The 25,265-nt window shown below is 39.3% G+C and overlaps 2 protein-coding genes across 2 annotated transcripts; one reads left to right on the forward strand and one right to left on the reverse strand.

The window, feature by feature from the left end:
- The first annotated feature begins 2,973 nt into the window (after positions 1-2,973).
- Positions 2,974-24,882, forward strand: LOC130681086 (chromodomain-helicase-DNA-binding protein 9-like). The gene is made up of 6 exons (XM_057493254.1): positions 2,974-3,338; positions 3,775-3,975; positions 18,579-18,738; positions 19,159-19,248; positions 23,762-23,865; positions 24,360-24,882. Exons 2-6 carry the CDS (start codon positions 3,903-3,905, stop codon positions 24,413-24,415), a joined length of 483 nt encoding a protein of 160 aa, XP_057349237.1. The 5' UTR covers positions 2,974-3,338; positions 3,775-3,902; the 3' UTR covers positions 24,416-24,882.
- On the reverse strand, positions 11,924-13,547 carry LOC130681088 (DPEP2 neighbor protein-like). Its single transcript, XM_057493256.1, has 3 exons — positions 13,490-13,547; positions 12,156-12,322; positions 11,924-12,119 (listed from the first exon to the last, which is right to left on the reverse strand). The coding sequence occupies exons 1-3, from the start codon at positions 13,545-13,547 to the stop codon at positions 11,940-11,942; spliced, it is 405 nt and encodes a 134-aa protein (XP_057349239.1). The 3' UTR covers positions 11,924-11,939.
- Positions 24,883-25,265: the final 383 nt, after the last annotated feature.

A 25,265-nucleotide genomic window follows, 5' to 3' on the forward strand; every position in this document is an offset into this window, starting at 1 on the left:
ATGTGCATCCTGCTGCTTTTTGGTGGAGTAGTCTGTAGATGTTTGTTAGGTCTATCTGTTCTAATGTGTTGTTCAGTGCCTCGATTTCCTTTCTTATTTTCTGTCTGGTTGATCAGTCCTTTGGAGTGAGTGGTGTGTTGAAGTCTCCTAAAATGAATGCATTGCATTTTATTTCCCCCTTAATTCTGTTAGTATTTGTATCACATAATTAGGTGCTCCTGTGTTGGGTGCATAGATATTTGTTATGGTTATATCCTTTTGTTGGACTGACCTCTTTGTCATCATGTAATGTCCTTCTTTGTATGTTACTTTCTCTGTTTTGAAGTCTGTTTTGTCTAAGTACTGCAACTCCTGCCTTTTTCTCCCTACTAATTGCATGAAAAATCTTTTCTCATCCCTTCTCTTTTTGTCTGTACATGTCTCTGGATTTGAAGTGAGTTTCTTGTAGGCAGCATAGAGATAGGTCTTGTTTTTTTATCCATTCTGTAACTCTGTGTCTTTTGATGGATGCATTCAGTCCATTTACATTTAGGGTGATTATCAGTAGATATGTATTTATTGCTATTGTAGGCTTTAGATGCATGGTTACCAAAGGTTCAAGGGCATCTTCTTTACTATCTAACCGTCTAACTCAACTCGCTTATTATGCTAGGTCAAACGCAATTAAAGATTCTTCTTTTTTTCTCCCTTCTTTTTCTTCCTCTTCTAGTCTTTATATATTAGGTGTCATATTGTGTACTCTTTGTGTATCCCTTGAGAGACTTTGTGGGTAGTTGATTTAGCCTTAGGAACACTTCCATTTAAAGCAGTCCCTCCAAAATACACTGTAGAGATGGTATGTGGGAGGTAAATTCCCTCAACTTTTGCTTATCTGGAAAATGTTTAATACCTCCTTCAAATTTAAATGATAATCTTGCCGGAAAGAGTATTCTCGGTTCAGGGCCTTTCTGTCTCATTGCATTAAATATATCATGTCACTCCTTTCTGGCCTGTAAGGTTTCTGCTGAGAAGTGTGATGATAGCCTGATGGGTTTTCCTTTGTAGGTGACCTTTTTTCTCTCTCTGGCTGCTTTTAATACTCTGTCCTTGTCTTTGATCTTTGCCATTTTATTTATTATATGTCTTGGTGTTGTCCTCCTTGGGTACCTTGTGTTGGAAGTTCTGTGCACTCCCATGGCCTGAGAGTGTTTCCTTTCACAGATTGGGGAAGTTTTCAGCAATTATTTCCTCAAAGACACTATCTATTCATTTTTCTCTCTCTTCTTCTTGTGATACCCTTATAATGTGAATATTGTTTCATTTGGATTTGTCACACAGTTCTCTCAATATTCTTTTTTTCCTAGGGATCATTTTTTCCTCTGTGCCTCAGCATCTTTGTATTCCTGTTCTCTGATTTCTATTTCATTTACCTTCTCTACCTCATCTAATCTACTTTTAAATCCCTCCATTGTATGTTTCATTTCAGATACTGTATTTTTCAAAGTTTCTGTCTCTTAAATTCCTCCCTATGTTCTTGAATATTTTTCTGTAGCTCTGTGAGCATGTTTATCATTTTTATTTTGAAATCCTTATCAGGAAGTTTGGTGATTTGAGTTTCACTTAGTCCCCTTTCTGATGTTTGAGGGATTTTGGTTTGTGACAGATTCTTTTTCCATTTCATATTTGTAATGATTCCTATGTAATAATTAACTTTGTGCTGGCAGCACCCTCTAATGCCCAGAAGTTCTAGTCTCTGGAGCTGCCCAGTCCCTTGAGTGATGGTGCGGGTTACAAGTGCACGACGCCAGTGCCTCCCAGGAGGAAACAGTCTCTCCTGCTTCCAGGCCTCAATGCCTGCCTCCACTGCTAGGACCAGTGGGCTGAGCATTGAGAGAGGCGCCTCTGCGTTATAGCCCTGAGTCTGCCGCAGGGCCACCCTCTGGCTAGTCTGGCTCAATGACGGGGTAGCAGGTTTGCAAACCAGTGCTGTCTTCTGGGAAGGAGCCGCAGGCTGCATATTTTGGGGTGGGGGTTCTTGGGACTGCATTGCCAGCCAGGGGGATGGAGTGCCTGAAGCTCCTGAAAGTTCCCAAACTGCTGGGCTGAGTGTGTCAGGATCATTTTTTTCACCCTGTTATTTCTCCTGAACAGCAAGCTGTGTGTAACCTTCTGTAGCAGCCCTCTGACTATTGAAAAGTCTTTCAAAGTGCCCGACTTTTCTTTTGTCCCAGAGCATCCAATTGTGAGTCCTTGTTCTCCACAAGTGGCTGGAATTTTTGTCCCTCTTAGTATCCTGCCCATGTTTTCTTTCCATTCCCTCTAATCTCCAGAGCAACATGTAATGTGGGTTCATGCTCCCAGAGTAGATCTCCAGAGTTGGGTATTTAACAGTCTTGGGCTTCAACTCCCTCCGTGCTCCATTTCTCTTCCTCCTGCTGACGATCTGGAGTCAGTAGAGCTTGGATCCTGCTGGATCACGGCATTACTACTTTATCGTTTTCCATGAGATCTTCTCTTTTTCCCAGGTATCAGCCGTCTCTTACAGTCTTCTTTCTGGTCTCTCTCTCAGGATTAGTTGTATTTGCTGTATTTTCATTTTATATGTGGTTGCAGGACAAGGTTTCTGCCGCGCTTGTCAGGCCACCCTTCTGTTTAATCTCCTACCTTGCTTTTTGTGTATTAGTATAACTTTTGGAAAACATGTTTCTAGATCTATAAAATGTTTATATCCTTTGACCAATGTTTCCTTTCCTGGATATTTCCCTTCATTTGAATTTATCCTTAGGATAAACTTATATCACAAAGACTTACTTTAGCCTAATTTATTTAAAAATTTTAAAATAATGTAAAATCATTAATTAACTAAGAAAATTATGCATAAATTGAAAGTATATTTTTTGGTTATTGCAGAACCATACATCTTTCATATTAATAATAACACTGCAAGTAACTTTTATCCTATAACTGTAATGTCATAAAATTATATAGGGTAATGAAGATTTTAACGTAGTATAAAAAATTTTAAGTTGATATGGTAGGTTGATGGACTCATGAGTGATTTCTTTTTCTGGTTTTCTATACTTTAATGTTTGTACAATTTGAAAGGTGACAACATAAAACATTGCAAAAAAACATTCAAGTAATAGCTATTAAATTTTACAGAACAGTTTGGTTATTGACACTCCAAGAATTAGAAAGCAAACAAGACCCTTTAGTGCCACAAAAGATGAATTGGCTGAATTATCTGAAGCTGAAAGTGAAGGTGATAAAAAGCCCAAACTCTGGAGACCCTGTGATCGTTCCAATGGCTATGGAAGAACTGAATGCTTTAGAGTAGAGAAAAATCTGCTAGGTTATGGGTAAAACACTATTTCTAATATTTTTTACCACTAGTCTGATATATAAAGTCAGAGAGAGTATATACTATATAGTATATTTTTAATCTTCTAGAATCAATCAAATCTCTTTTTAAAGTACCTAAATTTATATGTTTAACATATGTTTAATAGAACAATGGGATGCCCCTGTTTTAAATTTAAATGCATCACTGTCACATTCCTTGTTCTCATATTAGCATATCCAGTAATGTAAAATGGATAATGCTGTTGATCATTATTGAATAAAATAAACTAGAAGTTACTATACCATGGCTCTGTATTTTACTCATGGGAGAAAATATTAGATGTAAACCCAATTGATGACAAAATGTTTTCTTGGACTTTTCAAAACTTTTATCTGTTAACAGTATTCTCTAGAAGTTAGCATTAATGTAAATAAATACACCTCTTCAACCAGATGGGGCCGATGGAGAGAGATTCTGTCTCATGGCCGTTTTAAAAGGCAGCTAAATGAGGATGATGTAGAAATAATTTGCCGAGCACTCTTAGCATTAATCCCTTATTCACTATCGAGGAGATGAGAAAATGAAAGGCTTCATATGGGATCTCATTACTCCAACTGAGGATGGGCAGACACGAGAGCTACAAAATCATCTAGGTAAGAACATTCTTGTTTTCTTTTTAATTTTATTTTTAGTTATGAAAAGTACTTAACCTAGTACCCTATAAAAGGTTCAAGGATTACAGGTAATGTTAAAGATCCCTTAACCTTCACTGTCAATTCAAGTTCCAATTTAGAAAATATCAGTGTTAATAGTTTGGTTGGGTTTTACATATTGTCATCAAACAATGTGTCCATTTCTAAGTTGGTGACAAAGAGTAGGTCTTAAAGGTCTTCCCACCTGTATTTGTGTAAATCTATCTCATTTTTTAAATGCCTGCTTAGTAGTTTATAGTATGGATATTCCATAGTTTATTTAGCATCTTCCTTAGTGATGAGCATGTTGCCAATTTTAGACAATTGAAAAACAAGTTTCATTGATGATCCTGGTACATTGTTCAACAAATAAATAGTAGGAGCGGAGGACATAAGAGAGGCCATCTATAAACCAATGGTTCTCAACAAGACACAATTTTGTGTCCCAGTCCTTCCTCCATCCATCTTGGTTGGAGAACCTCCAACCAAGGGTTCTCACAACTATGAGCACATTACTGGCATCTAGTAGGTAGAGGGGAACGATGCAGTGAGCCACCCAAAAAGGAAGAGCTGTGCTTCTCAAAATGCCAAGACTGAAAACTCTACTATAACCTACAGGAGATTTAAGAGTCTTCAACCAGTTATGGTGCAGGCCTTATTTGGATTCTGATTGAAACAGAAATCCAAGGAAAAAATTTTTATTGTCTTTATTATTAGATAATTGTATATTGGTATGCCACATACTAAGGAAGTGTTACTGCATTTCTTGGGGCTGATAGTGGAAGTGTAGTTTGGTGGGTTTTTTGGTATGTTTTGTTTTAAGAAGGCCTTATTTACTTATTGCTAAAAGATATTTGGATATCTATCAATGAAATGATTGATATCTTAGATTTACTTCAAAATAATATGGGAAGTTGGGGAGTGAACAGGATATAGATGAAGCAGAGGTGGCCATGAGCCTATAATTATTGAAGTTGAATGATGGGACCTGATGATTCTGTCGTGTTATTCCACCTATGTTTGAGTATGCTTAATTCCATAATTAAAAAATAGATAGGCATAAACCCTCAAAAGTGGAGAGAATGGGAAAGGAAGTAACAAAATTCTGGAACTTTGAAGCAGATAATCTATCAGTGGTAACTGACTTAATGAACCAAGGAGAGTTAAATCCTAGGTCAGCAGTAAGAAAAGGCAACAACCACCTGATTTGCTTCACAGATTTGCCCAGAAGCGTCAGGAGTTTGTGACATAAGGAAGCCTGAAAGTGGGACTTAAAGGAAAGGGGCTTTGACGGAAAGTTCTTTAGAGCAGGTCAGATCACTAAATACCCTTTTCAGTTCCACGTAGCCAGAATGAAGCATCATGGAAAGTGTATTATCTGGAGAGGGTAAAATAGAAGATCTCTGGGTTGCATTGGTATTTGAGGTATGGCGCTACTAAATGGGGATTAAATGAATATATATATATATATATATATATATATATACTTGGTAATGCCATCCTTAAGAAGACTAAGGAATTTCTTTGGTGAATCTAACCAGGCCAAATCTTAAAGATAATGATGTAATAAGAAAAAGCCAGCTTACCCTTCAAGGAGTTCAGTCAGTAAGCTTCAACCATTCAGACTACCTGTCAACTTTTCTTTTGTTTTTTTGGCTTTTGGCTTTTGGCTTTTGGTTTGCCATTCCTAAATGAGCAAACGACCAAAGATAACAGACTTCTGAGGGAATTCTCCAACATGAGAGATAGATACTAAAAACAAAACATAAAATTAACTTGAAAGAAACAAGGACTAAAAGGCGAAGACAGCTTTTTTAAAACTATTAATACCTTCAGAGATAATTCAAATACACTTGTTATTTTGAAAAAACAAGTGCTTTAGAAACATTTAAAGTACAAAGAGTTGTAAAGCATAGACATGTAACAAATGAAAATAAGATTAAGTGATGAATCTGAGAAACTTTGCTAGTGAGAAGTTTAAAAATGTAGAACATATATGTTATTAGGAAAATTTTTAAATATGCACTGTTTTAGTTTCCAAACTGACAAGGGTGAAGAGGACTTAGTTACAAAATAGTATTGACATAACAACAAATGCAACTTAATGTGAAAGGCATTATTTGGGATAAAAAAGGAATACGACATAATAAAAAAAAAGGCCAGCTATAAAAGAAGACATAAAAAGTACGAATGTGTATGCACCACACAAAATACTCCCAAAGTATAAAGGTAAAAATTGCCAAAATTTAAAGGAGGAATGAACAAATCCACATCAAGCTTCTCCTTACTATTGTAATAGAACTCTCACTGGTAGAATAAATCAAGGAAAAGATACGTAACTATTGAAAGGAGGAAACAAAACTGCTTTATTAATAATTGTGAAAAATTATAAGTGAAACAACTTAAACGTGATTTAACATTAATGTCGTAAAGCCATAAAACAAATTTTTACACAGCAATTAAGATGAATGAATTAGAACCTCATGAATCAGCCATTATAAATCTTTTAAAAATGAGAGTAACCAGTTACAGAATTACTTGTATTATATAATGCCTGAAAACTTCAGTACTAAATATTTCTCCAATATAGAGTTATAAATGTGTATCAAATACAAAAAACAAATTCAAGGAAGTGATTATGCTTGGAAGGAAGGAGAAAATTAGACTCCAGCTATGTATATTTCCTTTCAAAAAAAGCTAACCAAATAGGGACTGTGTTAAGATTAAGAGTGGAATACTTTTTTCTATTTTTGAAATATTTTACAACAAAAGTATTAAATAAAACAAATTTAGCTCTCTTAAGCAGGAGCTCACAATGGGTAAACCTGATGCATTTTATTAGTAAAATTCATTTTGAAAATCAAGAGGCCAAAACTTACTATTTGTAACTAGGGAAGCCAAAAGCAAAGCTGAAGAACAGGTTTGAGCTTTTGGTTTTTACATTTGGAAAAAATGTGTTTTAGAACAGAAAGGAGATCAGAATGATTAATTTGAGACAGAATTGTTGAGTATTTGGAGGAAGATGTGTTAATGTGTGTGTAAAAATCACATTAACTGACTTTGGCTAAAGATGGTGGTGTGAGTAGGGTAGCAGAAATCTCCCAAAACTGTATATATTTTTAAAATACAACAAGCACAACTATTCCTAAACAACAGACCAGAGGGTACAGTACAACAGCCAGGCTACATCTATGTGTGCAAGAACTCAGCATCTCATGAAGGGGGTAAGATACAAAGCCACAGCCCAGCGGGACCCGAGTACTCCCCCCACCCTAGCTCTCTGGCAGGAGGAAACGAGTCAGAGTGGGGAGGGAGTGGAAGCACAGGACTGCTTAATAACCAGCCCTAGTAATCTGCACCGGGAGTGCAGGACACACATTGCATGGTGTGCTGGATATTAGAGAAACAGAAGGGTAGAATCTGAGACAGAGACTGCGAGCCGGTCCCCACAGCGGGTTCCCCTGGCGCAAAAGAAAAGCGAGAGCTGTTTAAAAGTCTTAAAGGGACGAGGGCTCAAGAGCTGAACGAAATTCTGCCACCACACTCAGCCCAGCAGGCTGGGAATCTTGAGAAACTTCAGGCCCCCTAAACCCTGGTGGGTAAAGAAGCCCCGAAGCACCTCACAGTGATAAGCAGCCTGCCATTCGTTCCCCCTGGCTGGCACTACAAGTAACCCAGCTGACCTGCCACAGGTGCAGAGCAGCTGGGAAGTGGCCCCACCCACAGCAACCACACAGAGTCTCCTCCTAGCGTGCAGCTAACCGGGACAGGCAGTGGAAGCTGGCACAAGGTCCGGAAGGCACAAAGGCTCACTGTTCTTGCAGGAGAACACACCCACAACTTCTCAACATAAACCTTAACTGGCCAGATGAGAATGGCATGATCTATTTAATGCAGTGAAACAGAAGGGCTTTGAACCAAGAATACTGTATCCAGCACGATTATCATTTAAATTTGATGGAGGGATTAAACAATTCCCAGACAAGCAAAAGTTGAGGGAATTTGCTTCCATACAGGGTATTTTAAAGGGTCTGCTCTAGACGGAAGCACTGCTAAGACTAAATAGATGTTACCAGAGAAAATGAAATCACAGCAAAGAAAGCTGACCAACCAAATACTAACTAAAGGCAAAAAATAAAATCAACTATCCACAAAAACAAAGGAAGCACAAAACAGTACAGAATAAAACATCTAACATAAAAAATGGAGGAATAAGAATAAGAAACGAGAGAAATAAAGAATCACCAGACTGTGTTTATAATAGCATAATAAGAGAGATGTTAGAAGGTTAGATAGGAAAGAGGCTACCTTTGAAGATTTCCGAACTATGAATCCAAACGTGCAATGGCAACAAGTACATATCTATCGATAATCATCCTAAATGTAAATGCAGTGAATGCACCAATCAAAAGACAGAGTAATTGAATGAATAAAAAGCAAGATCCATCTATATGCTGCTTAAAAGAGACTCACCTCAAACCCAAAGATATACATAAGACTAAAAGTGAAGGGATGGAAAAAGATATTTCATGCAAACAATAGGGAGAAGAAAGCAGGTGTGTCAGTACTAGTATCAGACAAAATAGACTTCAAAACAAAGAAATGAGATAAAGAAGGACATTACATAATGCTAAAGGGGTCAGTCCAACAAGAGGATATAACCATTGTAAATATATATGCACCCAACACAGGAGCACCGACATGTGTGAAACAGATACTAACAGAATTAAAGGGAGAAAGAGAATGCAGTGCATTCATTTTATGAGACTTCAACACACCACTCACTCCAAAGGGCAGGTAAACCAGACAGAAAATAAGTAAGGACACAGAGGCACTGAACAACACACTAGAACAGATGGACCTAACAGACATCTACAGAACTCCACACCCAAAAGCAGCAGGATACACATTCTTCTCAAGTGCACATGGAACATTTTCCAGAATCGACCACAGACTAGGCCACAAAAAGAACCTCAGTAAATTCAAAAAGATTGAAATTCTACAAACCAACTTCTCAGATCACAAAGGTACAAAACTAGAAATAAATTGTATAAAGAAAGCTAAAAGGCTTACAAACACATGGAGGCTTAACAACATGCTCCTAAATAATCAATGGATAAACGACCAAATTAAAACAGAGATCAAGCAATATATGGGGACAAATGACAACAACAGCAAAAAGCCCCAATTTTTGTGGGACGCAGCAAAGCCGGTTCTAAGAGGAAAGTATATGGCAAACCAGGCCTATTTGAAGAAGGAAGTAGGATCCCAAATGAATAGTCTGAAGTCACAATTATTGAATCTGGAAAAGGAAGAACAAATGTGGCCCAAAGTCAGCAGAAGGTGGGACATAATAAAGATCAGAGAAGAAATAAATAAAATTGAGAAGAGTAAAACAATAGAAAAAATCAAGGGAACCTAGAGCTGGTTCTTTGAGAAAATATACAAAATAGATAAGCCCCTAGCCACACTTAATAAGAGAAAAAGAGAATCTACACACATAAACAGACTAGAAATGAGAAAGGAAAAATCACGATAGAATGCACAGAAATACAAAGAATTATTAGAGAGTACTATGAAAATTTATATGCTAACAAGCTGGAAAACCTAGGAGAAATGGAAAACTTCCTAGAAAAATACAACCTTCCAAGACTGACCAAGGAAGAAACAGAAAATCTAAACAGACCTATTACCAGCAACGAAATTGAATCAGTAATCAAAAAACTACTGAAGAACAAAACTACCAGGCCATGTGGATTCACCGCTGAATTTTACCATACATAATAAGAAGACATAATACCCATTCTCCATAAAGTTTTCCAAAAAAATAGAAGGGGATGGAATACTTGCAAACTCGTTCTATGAAGCCAGCATCACTCTAATACCAAAACCAGGCAAAGACCCAACCAAGAAAGAAAATTACAGACCAATATCCCTGATGAACATAGATGCAAAAATACTCAACAAAATATTAGCAGACAGAATTCAAAAATACATCAAGAGGATCTTACACTTTGATCAAGTGGGATTCAACACAGGGATGCAAGGACGGTACAAAATTGGAAAATCCATCAACATCATCCACCACATCCGTAAAAAGAAGAACAAAAACCATACAGTCATCTCTATAGATGCTGAGAAAGCATTTGACAAAATTCAATGTCCATTCATGATAAAAACTCTTAACCAAATGGGTATAGAGAGCAAGTACCTCAACATAATAAAGGCCATATATGACAAACCCATAGCCAACATCATACTTAACCGCGAGAAGCTGAAAGCTTTTCCTCCATTATCAGGAACAAGACAGTGATGCCCACTCTCCCCACGGTTACTCAACATAGTATTGGAGGTCCTACTGGCAATCAGACAAAACAAAGAAATACAAGGAATCCAGATTGGTAAAGAAGTCAGACTATCCCTATTTGCAGATGACATGATATTGTACATAAAAAACCCTAAAGACTCCACTCCAAAAATACTAGAATTAGTATCGGAACTCAGCAAAGCTGCAGGATACAAAATTAATACACAGAAATCTGTTGCTTTCCTATACACTAACGATGAACTAGCAGAAAGGGAAATCAGGAAAACAATTCCATTCACAATTGCATCAAAAAGCATAAAATACCTAGGAATAAACCTAACCAAGAAAGTGAAAGACCTATATCCTGAAAACTACATGCACTCCTAAGAGAAATTAAAGAGGACACTAACAAATGGAAATTCTTCCCATACTCTTCGCTAGGAAGAATTAATATTGTCAAAATGGCCATCCTCCCTAAAGCAATCTACAGGTTCAATGCAATCCCTATCAAAATACCAACAGCATTCTTCAATGAACTGGAACAAATAGTTCTAAAATTCATATGGAACCACAAAATACCCCAAATAGCCAAAGCAAATACCATGATCAAGTGGGATTCATCACAGGGAATAATAAAGCATGTGGCACCTCAATTCCCAACTTCAAGCTCTACCTCAAAGACACAGTAATCAAGACAATTTGTTACTGGCACAAGAACGAACCCACCGACCAGTGGAATAGAGAGTCCAGATATTAACCCAAATGTATACAGTCAATTAGTATTTGATAAAGGAGCCATGGATATACAGTGGGGAAATGAGAGCCTCTTCAACAGCTGGTATTGGCAAAACTGGACAGCTGCATGTAAGAGAATGAAACTGGATTATTGTCTAACCCCATACACAAAAGTAAATTTCAACAGAATCAGAGACCTGAATGTAAGTCATGAAAACATAAAACTCCTAGAAAAAAACATAGTCAAAAATCCCTTGGACATAAACATGAGCAACTTCTTCATGAATATATCCCCCCAGGCAAGGAAAACAAAAGCAAGGATGAAGAAGTGGGACTGCATCAAGCTGAAAAGATTCTATACAGCAAAGGCATCATCAGTAGAACAAAAAGACGTCCTATAGTATGGGAGAATATACTCATAAATGACAGTTCTTTTAATGGAAGCATGGAAGCTCTGGCTCCCGGCTGCTGCATTAACCAGGGAAGTGGTGGGCCGGCACCAAAGCATGCGAGGATGGGAATGTGGGCTCAGCCTGGGACCGATTGTGACGACCCCAGGAGGTGGGCAGGGGGCCAGCCGCCCAGAATCCTGCCCCAACCAGGGCATGTCCCCATGGCCAGGTGGCCCCAAGACTGGACTGGGGCAAGACACAAGGATACACATCGTGTGGGTGCGCCTGGCCGAAGCTCCCCGGGCTCTGAGACAACACAACATACTGGCGCTAGGAAAAGATGGCACTTTTATTAACAGTATGTGACTAATAAATACATAACTGCAGCCAATAAATTATTACAATAACTAGAAATTTATTAGAAAACTACAGTTAATGTGGGGTGGGAGGTGGTGATGGGGTTGGGAAATGGGACCACTGTATTTCAGCTGTTAACGTCGTGTCTTCCTTCTAGCAGTGGCTCTGCCAGCACGCTTCTGTGGCGTCTCCTTCTTGGGACTAGGTTGTAGCCGCTGAATTTTGGCCGGGGGGCAACCTAGTTCTTCATCTGAGAACGAGTTTGTTGAAGGTCTCTTGGGAGCCCGCCTGGAGACCGGCTTCTCCACTTCCATCTTTGATGGGTTGGGCACCATTGCTGGGGTGGGCACCTTTTCTGGGGTGGGAATGGGTGCATCCCCATAGCAGCGGTAGGCTCCAACCAGGCAGTACGTCTCCCCGTGCCAGCTCACCTGGGTTTCACCACGCCCTTTGTAGAGGACGTGGTGGTACCCAGGTGTAGGGGATGGGGAAGCCGCTGTTGCCGCCACTGCTGCTGCTGCAAAGAAAACCAGAACTGATCAGTCACTTCTCCTGTACACAATGTCCTACCAGAACCTTCCCTCTGTCATGTCTCTCTCAGTTTCTGGCTGAAGCCATTCGATCTGCTTGGCATCTAAAACCCAGACTTGGCCCATCACCTCTATGAATCCCCTAGAGAAGCGATGTTGGCTGCAAGAGCAATTCCGTGGAGCCTGTGGCAGCAGGAGACCAGGAAATCTGTTCCCCATTCCCAGAAAAAAACTCAACCTGAAAATGATTACAATCAGGATCCCCTCCATCTCTCCCTTCCACAAGTGAGGAAGTATTTGTTAAAGCCTGTCACTTCCAAGGCGGTTTTAGTGGAAATACCTTTCATGTGTTGGAAAAAATAATCTTACACGAATCAGTTAAGAACCCCTCTCCCTTTGAACCCCATTTGTGTTGCCTTTTTCAACCACGCTGAACTCTAGCCCTCTGATACTTTGATGTAGTTTTGAAAAAGGCCAAATCAAAGCAGAGTGACCAGGAGGCTCAGGTCAGGATGTGGGTACCTAGTCTAGGCTCACATCAGCACAACCTCTGGGACGTCTTTTCCTCAGCCGTTAGGTCTCAGTTTCCCTTTATCACTCCCATTGACTCTTCTGCTCTTCCCATCGGTATGACACCCTTTTGCCTGCTACTCAGAGGCTCAGTCTGGGATGTGTCTGAGGGGACCCATGTGGACAGCATGGTGAAGTGGCCCAGGTTGGAAGGTGAGGTTATGAGTGTCCCTCAACAGCTCTTTCTCAAACTGCTCCATTTACACAGAAATGCTCTTGACTTTTGCTAAGAGGCTAACCATCACACTGGCTCTTCTGCTGTTCCTAGAACAGGCCAGCCTCATTCCTACCTCTGGATCATTCACTTGCCATTTCCCCAAGTGTCTGGAAGGAAGCACTTGTAGCCCAAAGGTGGAGGGAAGGCTACATTTACAAAGATTAGTAACTTTCTGAACGCTTGCCCAGGGATGACATTTCACTTGCCCTCAGCAGTGAGCAGGAACACCGGGTACTAGTTAACAGCTGGGGTAGTTCTGACGTGTTGAGTGCCAGCCCGAAAGGAGAAGCTAGGTGGCAGCCAGGTGAGGCTGTGTGCCCACCAATGACTCTTGTAAAGATATCCCGCCTCGGCCTACCTGCTGTGCAGCCCTGCCAGGGCACAGAGGATAAATTACACTGGATGTAGATGATGCGGTCACACATCGTGAGAGCGATGCCTCACTCAGGCAGCCAGACTGCTGTCTGGCCTCAAACTGCCACTATGTTTGCGTGGTCCCGCTGCCACGGCAACAGTGAGGTCATCGATTCCCAGTGAGGTCACATACGGAACCTTGCGACTTGACGGACAGGCTTCAGGCTCTCTTGCGGAAGAGAGCAGGGTTGAGGCAGGGGCACCCTACCTGGCCCTTCCATCTAGCCCTCCGTATCCATGCCTTAGTCAAGTAGCCATTTCCTGTAGAATGTACCTGTGGGCTGTCACGGGAGGGCAAGAGTCCCACATTGTGAGATTGGCTTGAAGGGCAAGATTTACCTAAGAGACAGCCAGGGTGTTTGGCACTGAGCCTAAGGATTCCACAGTTGGAAAGGCAGAGATTTGTGTGGACTAGGGAATCAGGGAAGGCTCCTTGGCAGTGGTCCTGATGGGAAAGGGGCCTTGGGACCTATGGAGAGGAGAGGGTAGGCACTCCAGGTGGGAAAAATAAAAGCAGAGACAAGTTCTTCTTAACCTTGCCCTGCCCCAAATGGTAATTCATAGAACCTTTGTGATTTTACAAGTAAGACTTCAAGAAACCAAGAGGTTAAGGGGCCTATAGATGACCCAGGCAGTGGAAAGGTGTTCTGCTCAGGGGTAGACTTTCCGCTTGGGGCTCTGGATGTATAGCGGATAGGAATGTGAGGAGAAGCTCATCACATTTCAAAGTCACTCTGGGAGGGACATTACAAGTGCTCTAAGGCAAAGTGAGGGGCCTGAGTGAGTTCATAGAGTGGGAATGAGAGCCAATTTTAATATGAATTTAAAAAACTCATGACACAATGACATCATACAGTGACAACCTAATCGTTATGCTCCTCTCCCTCAAAAAGGATAATCATGACTATCCGACCACCATGAAAGGATACGTGGGCTCAGCGGCAGCCCAGGTGAAAAACAACATCAACACTGTACAGAGATGTTACTAAAAGACAATTTAGTTCTACTCAGACGGGGAGGAAATGGACAAGTGTCTTTAGCCTGATGAGACCCACCGTAAGGAGCCACGTTTGGGAGGCAGCCTTTGATACAGTGTGTCCAGGAACTTTCTAGCAGTGAGAGATAACCTTCCTCAGGAGGGGACTCCCTGTCACTAACCTTGAATAAGCAAAGATGGGACATTGTTTACTTGGGGGTGTTGCAGAGGAGGTGTACCAGGAGGTAGAGACTACTTGGGCTCTCATTTTAGACGATGGGCAACTCTGGTTGAGAACCACAGCATCTTCTCTCTTAATATGGTTGAGTCAGTGTAGTGTGTGTGTGTGGACATTTTAGGTCTGGCCTAAATAGAGCAGTCTATGTCTGGAAGTGATAACCTATGAAGGGGACGGCTCTGGGGGTTCATCCTGGCAGGTGGACAAGCCTGAGACCACTCAGATTTTCCAAAGCTCCAGAGAGACTGCATGTTTGGAGTATCCCTCTGATCTGGTGAGGGTCTGATGATACCCCTGCAGTATATGGCCAGGCCTCCAGGGAAGGCAGAATAGCATAGACGAATGTTGTAGCAGCTTTAAGAGGGCTTCAGACTCACTTGGGGATTCCACAAAACAACTTAAAAGATACTTTAACGTGGATTCTTGAGTCAATTGTTAACACAGATCTGGAGTGGGGCTCAGAAATCTTCCTTTAACACTAATCAGGCCTCCTAGGCAGTTGGGCCACTACTCGGTATTTATCTGAAGAAAATGAAATCACTAACTCTAAAAGATCTCTGCACCCCCATGTTCATTGCAGCATTATTTATAATAGCCAAGATATGCAAACCACCTAAGTGTACATTGTTGGAGGTGTTAGGCAGGAAAATAGATATGAGCGGGGTGGAAAGAGAAAAAGGCCAGAAAGTCCACTAAAGAGACTGAAAATTAATCAATTAAAGCTCCAGAAGCTGGGAGCAACTTGGCCTGGAATGTTTGAATATTCCCCAGATAAAGGAGGGTACCTCAGCATAGCCCATGGTCTTCATTGTGTTAATCATGCAGGCCCAGCTGTAAACAACTTAGTAAAAGGCAGGAAAGATTCCATCTGGAAGATTGTATTTTAATACCCAGAAAGTTAAAAATGTAAGATTCTAAACTTACTCTTTAGCAAACAGACAATAACTCAGCCCACCTTGTGGGCTGGGCAGGCAGCCTGTTTGATATGCTCCCTGACCAAGACTCCGGGTATGGCAGAGAGAAATCAGAGCAGGAAGTTCCTTGTGTTAAGTTAATTCTAAGTATTCAAAAAGCACTTAACAAGACTGTACCTCCAGCCCCTAGTCACAGCCCTAAAGAACCCTTAAAAGGGGTATGCCCAGCCTTTCGGGGCGCTCCTCTCTCTGAGGTCGCCTAGACTTCCTAAGTGTGTAACCTTTTAATCTTATACTTACTCTCTCCAACCTTTCAGGGCACCTCTTCTTGCTGAGGTTGCCTTCTTCACTTCTCTCTTTAAATAACTTTAAATAAGACTTTTACTCTGCTTCACTACTGTGTCACTGTCCTTCAGTTCTTTGTCGCGGCGGGGACAAGCACCGAGGAAAATACACAACACTCCCCTAACAGAGGAATGGATAAAGGAAATATGGCGTATGTATTACATATACAATAGAATATTATTCAAGCATAAGAAAGAGGGAAATCCTGCAGTGTGTGAAAGCATAGATGATGGGTGGACATCACACTAAGTGAATTAAGTCGGTGAAAGACAAAGACTGTAGGATCTCATGTATATGTGGAATCTAAAAAAAGAAAAAGAATCCGAACGCATGATGCATAAAATAGATTGGTGGCTGTCAGACGTGGGGGATTGAAAGGGTATCTCGCTGGGACCCTCCTTACCCCAGAACGAGTCAGGAGATGGGCCCACACAACAGATTTTATTATCTGAAAGAGAACATGGCTGACCCCAGAGAGAGGGCGCAGCAGCTCGTGGGTGAGGAAGCATTTTTAAGGAGTAGGGGTAGGGTGTGTTCTGCGTTGCTGATTGGATCTTAACGGGTGGGGGTCTTAGCGCGCCAGAATTTGCCTTTGGGGATATCGGGTGAGCCAAATAGGTGAAGGGGGTCAAAAGGTACGAACTTCCAGTTATTAAATAAATAAGTCCTGGGGATGTGATGTACAGCATGGTGACTATAGTTAACAATAGTGTATGGCATATTTGAAAGCTACTAAGAGTAAATCTTAAAAGTTCATGTCACAAGAAAATAAATTGTAACTATGTGTGGTGATAGATATTAACTAAACTGATAGTGATGTTAATGTCACAGTATATAGGCATGTCAAATCATTATGTTGTACACCTTAAACGAATACACTGTTTTGTGTCAATTATATCTCAGTTTTAAAAAGATTCAAAGAAAGAAAGGAAATCCATCTGGTTGTTGAAAATTTTGGTTCCTGGGGTCTGATTATTCATTTACTCATTTATTCACTCATTAAGCTATTCATGCATTCACATATTCAACAACTGTTTAGTGAGTACCTACTGTATGGCAAGTCCTTTGCCATGCACTGAAGATATAGTAAGGAACTAGACAAGCATGTTCTCTGCCTTCACAGAGCTTGTTAACCCTTGAGGAAAACAGATCTAGAACAAACAGTTGTCAACTGTGAATATATTTTAAAAAAGAAGTTCAGGGAGCTATAGGAGTGTATCACAAAAGACCTCCTACAATAGCATCCCCCCTTCTCCAGGAGATAGTCATCAACTTGACTATATCAAGCTGAAAAGATTCTATACAGCAAAGGACATCATCAATAGAACAAAAAGACATCCTATAGTATGGGATAATATATTCATAAATGACAGATCTTTTAAAAGATTGACATCCAAAATATATAAAGAGCTCACGTACTTCAACAAACAAAAATCAAATAATCCAAATAAAAAATGGGCAGAGGATCTGAACAGAAACTTCTCCAAAGAAGAAATTCAGATGGCCAACGGGCACATGAAAAGATGCTCCACACCGCTAATCATCAGAGAAATGCAAATTAAAACCACAATGAGATATCACCTCACACCAGTAAGGATCGCCACCATCCAAAGGACAAACAACAACGAACGTTGGCAAGGTTGTGGAGAAAGGGGAACCCCTCCTACACTACTGGTGGGGATGTAAATTAGCTCAACCATTGTGGAAAGCAGTATGGAGGTTCCTCAAAATAGAAATGGCATTTGACCCAGCAGTTCCACTTCTAGGAATGGAGTAGCCCAGTTCGAAAAAAGACATGCACCCCTATGTCTATTGCAGCACTATTTACAACAGCCGAGATATGGAAGCAACCTAAGTGTCCATCAGTAGATGAATGGATAAAGAAGATGTGGTACATAGACACAATGGAATATTATTCAGCCATAAGAAGAAAACATCCTACCACTTGCAACAACATGGATGGAGATAGAGGGTATTATGGTCAGTGAAAGAAGCCAGGCAGAAAAAGACAAGTATCAGGTGATTTCACTCATCTGTGGAGTATAAGAACAAAGAAAAAAACTGAAGGAATAAAACAGCAGCAGACTCACAGAACCCAAGAATGGACTAACAGTTACCAAAGGGAAAGGGACTGGGGAGGATGGGTAGGAAGGGAGGAATAAGGGGAAAGGGGGCATTACAATTAGCAGACATAATGTGGGGTGGGGGGCATGGGGAGGGCTGTACAACACAGAGAAGACAAGTAGTGATGCTATAGCATCTTACTACACTAATGGACAGTGACTGTAATGGGGTATGTGGTGGGGACTTGATGATGGGTGGAGTCTAGTAACCATAATGTCGCTCATGTAATTGTAGATTAATGATACCAAAGTAAAAAAAAATTTTTTTAAGTCATATTAACTCATCTTGTGCTTTGGTCAGTATCATTACCATTATTATTTTAAAGATCTCTGTATAGCCTGCACAGACCTTTGAAAGTGTTCAGAAATTTCTTGCATTTAAATGTTTCAAGTTGCAGGTCTTTATACAAATTACCTCATTTCACATGTCCCTTTCATTTTCACAGGTCTATCAGCCCCTGTACCCAGGGGCCGAAAAGGAAAGAAAGTAAAGACTCAAACAAGTTCATTTGATATACAGAAAGCAGAATGGCTTCGAAAATACAATCCTGAGCAGCTACTTCAAGATGAAGGCTACAAAAAACATATAAAACACCACTGTAATAAGTAGGTAGTAGGGTGTGTTTTTAACACAACTCAGTAAAAGTTTACTTTTCTGAATTTATTAACAGTCTTAAAGCATGCTGATTTTGAGTGCAGAGTCAGTGTGGTCTAGGACCAACCCTAATCTTAATCTTACAGGGTATCCTTCAGCAAATCATTGTACCTCTATGTCACTGTTTTCATCAACAGAGAGAGAAATAAAACTGGCTTCCAAATGATCTCATGATATCTTACTTGGATATTAAATAATGATGAGTGTGAAGATTTTGGAGAAACCTCTTTTATGTATATGGTAGTGAGATTTAATCAAATTTATTTTGTAATGAAAAATCTATGTACAAATTCTTTTCTAATTTTAACCTTAGTAGAATTTTCTTAAATGATTAATACATTTGTGACTTGATTTCTTTTCCCTCATTTTAGGGTTTTGCTTCGTGTAAGAATGCTCTATTACCTAAAGCAAGGAGTCATTGGAAGTGAGTGTCAGAAAGTATTTGATGGAGTTGATGCAAGGTAAATTAAATAGCATGTTTATATTTATTTTTCAATAACATGACAAGACAAAAACTGTATGACCCGAAAATTATACCTTAAAAGGCTTCTTCTCTGAAATCAACAAGAAGAAATCCTACCAAATTTAGAGAATTAACCTGTGCCAATTTATTGCCTTTCCTGTTATCTGCTATTTGGCTCTGTCACTAAACGTTATAACACAGTAACAGCAGTAGTAGTAGCTTTCTGCCGTCATATGTAAAACTTAATCTTTCTGGGCTCATTCTTTTCTTTCCTCTTGTTAGAGTGGAAGAGGTTTCATGGGTGCCTGACTTTCGTGTCCACATGTGATCCATCCAATACCCTAGTCTCTCTGTTCCTTGGCCTTATTCTACTTCTCCCTTATTCTTGAAATGCTGGCTTCAATGGCATCTGGTCTACTATACAACGTGGCTCTCCTTTTCCCTCACTGGCCTTTCCTTTTCATTTTCCTTTGCTAGCTCTTATTCCTCTAACAGATCTCTTTTAACTATTGGTTTGGCCAGGAATTCTGTCCTCAGCTCTTCCTTGTCTATCCCTTCTCTTTAGTTAAACTCATGCAGTCTCAACATATTGAATATTATCTCAAATTTACATATTCATCCCAGACTTCTCTCTGACCTCTAATCTCTGAGTAGGGGCCTTCCAACATTTCCACTTGAAAGTCTAAATTGACATCTTAAACTTTTTCCTGGCTCTGCCAAATCTTCTCTGTCTGACTGATCCTTTCCCTCCTAACTTCCATGTACAGGTCTCCTCCATCCCAGTAAATGTACTACGTGGTTGCTGTGGTACCATTCTTGAGTCTTCTCTTCCCCTCAAACCCTATTCAAAGACCTGCCAAATTTGAGTGTTTTTCACTGTCTTGTCTGCCAAATCCCTAGTCCAAGCCACCATTACCTGTTGTTCAGACTTCTGCTGTGTCCTCCTAATTGGGTCTCTCTGCCTCCACTTTTTCCTTTCTACAGTCTATCATTAACACAGCAGCCAGAGTGATCTTTCTGAAGCAAAAATCAGGTGATGACACGCCTCTTCTTAAAACCTTCCAGGTGCTTTTCATTTCTCTTAGAATAAAATCCAAACTCCCTATGGCCTGCAGGCCTTACATAACTCTACGACCTCTTCTTTCCCTCTGTCCCTCATCAACAGCGCTCACCACACTGGTGTTTCTGTTCCTCCACCATGCCAAGCTCATTCTGTGCTGTTCCTGCTGGTACAAATACTCTTTCCTCTGACCTTCCACAGCTCTGCCTCAAATCAATCAAGTGTCAACTCAAGTTTTACCTCCTCAGACAGGCCTTCCCTCACCACTCAAGACTACTTAACCTGATTTTATCTCATTCATGATGCCTATTACTGTTAAAATTTATTTTTATTTTTATGTTACTTTTCTCCTCCCATTAACGATTTAAGCTATTTGAAAGTTAGGTATGTAATCTGTTTCACTGAGCATTGTATTCCCAGCCCCTAGAATCTGGGACATAGTAACACAGTAGTATTTGTTGACTGATTGACTACTTTTTCCCTTGGACCTTTCTACTTATAATTTGCCAGGAACTGCAATCTATGAAATTATCCCTAAATTTTCCTTAGCGTTCCCCCATCTCTGGCTTTTCATCTGGATTTTAACAGTTTACATCTCCCTCGGTGCATACACAGACACACACACTACTTTTGGACCCCGTATCTCCTCACACTACTGTGTTATTACTGTCCTTGATTTCACAGTCAAATTCCTTTCAAGAAGTATCTGTACTTGCTGTGTCCTTTTTCTCCTCTCCGATTCCCTATGCATCCACCACCATTCAGCTTCTACCTCCACCTCTACCACCCACTTTAAGAAGTTCTTCGCCAACATGCTTGCTGCTAACCCCCATGGCTATAGCAGTAGTGTTTATCATACTTTACCTTTATTGACCACTTCCTTTTTTGAAAAATGCCTCTGTAAAACCATTTTACTATACATTTTCTTTTTTTTAGCCTTCTGCTTGCTGTTTTACAGGTTCCTCTTCTGCCTGTCTCTTAAATGCCCTCTCCTTTTCACTTACTCTTCTTGGATGTTCTCATCTTTTCTGTGGCATCAGTTTTTCTTTCTGTACTGGTGAATCCCAAGTCTAGCTCCATCCCTCATCTCTCTTCTGACCTTCAGGTCCATATCTCTCAAATGTGCCATGATTACTAATGCCTGCAGTCCTTTGCATTCTTGCTGGAACATCATCTTTCCCCCTTTCCGCCCTCTTAGTGCTCAGCTGCCATCCACGCAGCCTTTCCTTATCTCTCTCATCTGGGTGAGGCACATACCTAGACTAAGTACCCTGTCATAGCACTCATCACACAGTATTGTAGGTACCTCTTCACAAAGATGGGTGTGTCGGTCTTTTTGCTATTATTGCCACATAGTGAGTGCTACTTAAATACATTTTAAATGAATGACCCAGCTTGGGGAATTAAAAGGAAACTTTATGCTATAGAGCACATGAAGTGAATCTTTAAAAACAGAAATCAACTGGAGCACATGCACCTTATTAATTACTTTGACCAGCAGTTAACGGACACTTACCCTGCCTTTGGCACTTACATTTGAGTATTAGGTGTACACTAAATGTTTTCCACTCTTTACAAGCAGGGAAACAGTTCACCTCAGATGATAATCAGTGTTTTGCGGTTAGAGTGCCACCCAAAGGTTGGTAAGGGGAACTATGTGACCCACTGTTTTGTTTTGTTTTTAACCCCTTGGAGAATGCTGTCTTCAGTGTGCTTTCTGCTTTCCTTTATCTTTTGGTGCTTATGCTTTGTTTAGTCCTAGTCAGGAAATGATCAGAAATGAGTATCTTCTTTAACTGTATTTTTTTCTTCATTCATTCTTTAGCTTTTGCTAAATCAAGGGAAAAATCACTCTTTTTTCTATGTTTTTCTGCAGTAAGATAGAAAATACTGTGACTGTGACCCTTCTGGTATTAGGCAAAAGTAGAGATAATAAGGTGTTCATTTAAGTGCAAAATATTTTCTTTAAGAATCCAAGGAAGAATCTACATGCATTTCTCTATATTCCTTAGGTTAAAAAACTTTATCTGTTGGCAAAATACTTAACAAAAATATAAAAAGTAATTTCTTATCCATTTTTTGTTTTTTATTTACTTATAAGACAAGTCCTCTTTTTCATTGCCAATGTCCTTCATTTCAACAAATTAGTGGCTAAATATTAGATTCTTGTGGACTTACTCAGGAACACAATGACCATTTGCTGATTTCTATTCCTCTATGAAAATTTATTTTGAGTTCCCAAAGACAGCCAACTTACAAATGAACTTTTTGCCACACAACTTAATTGTAAGTAGGAGACTCCCCATTTCTTCTAATCTATACTTCTTTGCCAATTAATTTATGAAATTCAGGTGCCAAGACAAAGAGATGACTTAAGATAACACTTAATTTGTGTTGTATTTTATTATGTCTCTAATTCTTTGAATATTGATAACTCATGAATACCAAACATGGAAATTCTCAATTATAATTTTGATTTCCTTGGGTATTTCACCCTATCCAATCTCTACCTTGTCAAATAAAATATAAGAATGGTATGAGTGTGTATAAATAATACTTGCTAAAAAATAATAATAATAGTAATAATACTTGCTAATCATTGTCAGACATTAGCTATATGCTACGCTAAAGAAGATAATAGCTTGAATCATTGGTGAAGAAGTGAACATCTGAGCCCTTCTATACATAGCTTTTTTTCCTTTTTAGAGGTGTTATCATGTTACTTGCAAAAGGTTTCTGGGAAAATAATGATTTCAAGTGATAAGCAAAGGAAATGGTTGCAAAATTACACATGCTATAGTAGTTTCATATTCATAAAAACAGCCAAATGACTAAAGCATCATGGATTTATTACAGATTTTAGTACTTTATTATATTGTCATTCTGCAGCATGGTATTTATATACAGCACAGAAAGAGCACTTTGAATGTTTTAATCAAATTATAGATCGAAAGCTTGCTGTTTTTCTTTACTTGTAAGCTGTGCTTAATTTTTCAGTGTGATTTTCTTAGCAATAGTGGTCTAGAAGAGACATGACTTGTTTTGAAGTCTAAAGCGTGACCTCTTACGGCCTCTCACTCTCCTCATATACAAAGTAAATATACCATTTGGTTTTTACAGCAAATGATTTTTGTCAAGTTGCTGCCTGACGTAAGACTCTACTTTCCTGTAGAACCCTTTGTCAGTATATCTGAAGTGGAAAGAATATGATTCCCTAAGAGTAAAGTAAACATTCCTTCTGTTGAGCTTAAGAATATTAATTCATTTTTATGGTAACTTTGTTGCGATTATGCAATTTTGTAACTTAAATTGGTGGTAATTGGAAAATTTTTCAGAAATGAAATAGTCTTTTAAAAAACTATAAATGCTTTATGAGCTAGGTAGCATTTTGCTTCCTCTGATTTGTTTGTAATAATTCATAATGCCATATTGTGATTTTTTTTTTTTTAAGTGACATTGATGTTTCGGTCCCAGAACCAGACCACTCAGAAGTTCCTGCTGAATGGTGGGATTTTGATGCTGATAAGTCACTCCTTATTGGAGTTTTTAAACATGGTAAGTGAGAAGTGAGGTATGTAGTCATCTTCTGTGGGTAATTCAACTAGTTCTGTTTATCGATTTCAAACTACAGATTTATTCCAGTAATACCCATGTTATTATATACCATAGAAAGCATACACTGCCAAACTATGTCTGTCAGTTACTCTATTTCCTAATGAAAGGGTAGTGGATGTGACCTGCCTCTCCTGATCATGAGTCTTACATAGCTTCCCCTCTCTATGTGAAGTGTGTTGTGTGTGTGTGTGTGTGATCACTTTTCCCTCCTTTTCGTTTTAACTGATAAGTTTAACATAAAATTTTAAATACACAGATTGCCAGATCTTGTGATGTTTGTGATAATTTCTAGAAAACACACTTAGCCTATATCATTTTAATATATGGTCCCTTTAGTCCAGGAATATCATCCATCATAAATATAAGGAATGCTTGTAGTTATACATCTTTATTCTTTTTATTCTTTTCACTTTCATAATTGGTGATCCCTCCAGGTTATGAAAAATACAACACTATCCGAGCTGACCCAGCACTGTGCTTTTTGGAATGAGTGGGAAAACCAGATGAGAAAGCAGTTGCTGCAGAACAGAGGGCAAATGATTTTATGGATGGGTATGTGCATTTCAGAATCATGATTTTTCCATATATCTCTATCAACATCATCATATTCCATGTCAGTGATGTTTTTGTAAATAATGTAAAAGTAAGAGAATTGGAGTTTGAAATTAAAAGAGCTAATGATACTCTTAATAGGTTAACACTTGTCCAACAATGTGATCAAGGAAGAGACTAGACCTACCCCACACCTATTCTTGTGATGAGTCCTTAATTTACCATTGTTAATGGTCATGGCCATTAAAGCTATAAAATTCTAGGAGCATAAGAGGGAAGAAGAAAGCCAAGAATATTACACTTTGAGAGAAGCAGGATGTTCATTTTATCTGTTATGTGGCCTTTATTGTTTTTCTTACCACAGAGAGAAACTTTTTTGAGGTTAATAATACATTTAAAAGTCAATGTGGGAGAAAGATTAAGCACTAGCTGTCTTCTGCTTGCTATATAACAGCCTTCATGCTATGGCTTGGGCTCCTTGGGCTAAAGAACAGACTTCAGTCTAACCTTTAAAACCCACTAAAAAGTTCTCCCAACAGAGACTCTATTTGTTTGTCCTGTCAAGAGAAATTTTAAGTCCAGCACAGTAATGGTAGCAATTTTTGGTATTTTAACAGGGATGTGGAAGATCCCCACTACTTTTAAAGATGATAGAGAGGTATGGTTTGGGCCAGATTTTAAAATGCTCAATTCTAGCTATTCCATGGTTTCTTTAGTTTGCTTTTTCTTCTGTGTGTTTTTCCTTCATATGTTTTTATTATACATAATCCTCCTGTTACTTAGAAAAT

Source organism: Manis pentadactyla, chromosome 15 (genome assembly GCF_030020395.1).
Source record: "Manis pentadactyla isolate mManPen7 chromosome 15, mManPen7.hap1, whole genome shotgun sequence".
Classification (NCBI taxonomy): Eukaryota; Metazoa; Chordata; class Mammalia; order Pholidota; family Manidae; genus Manis; species Manis pentadactyla.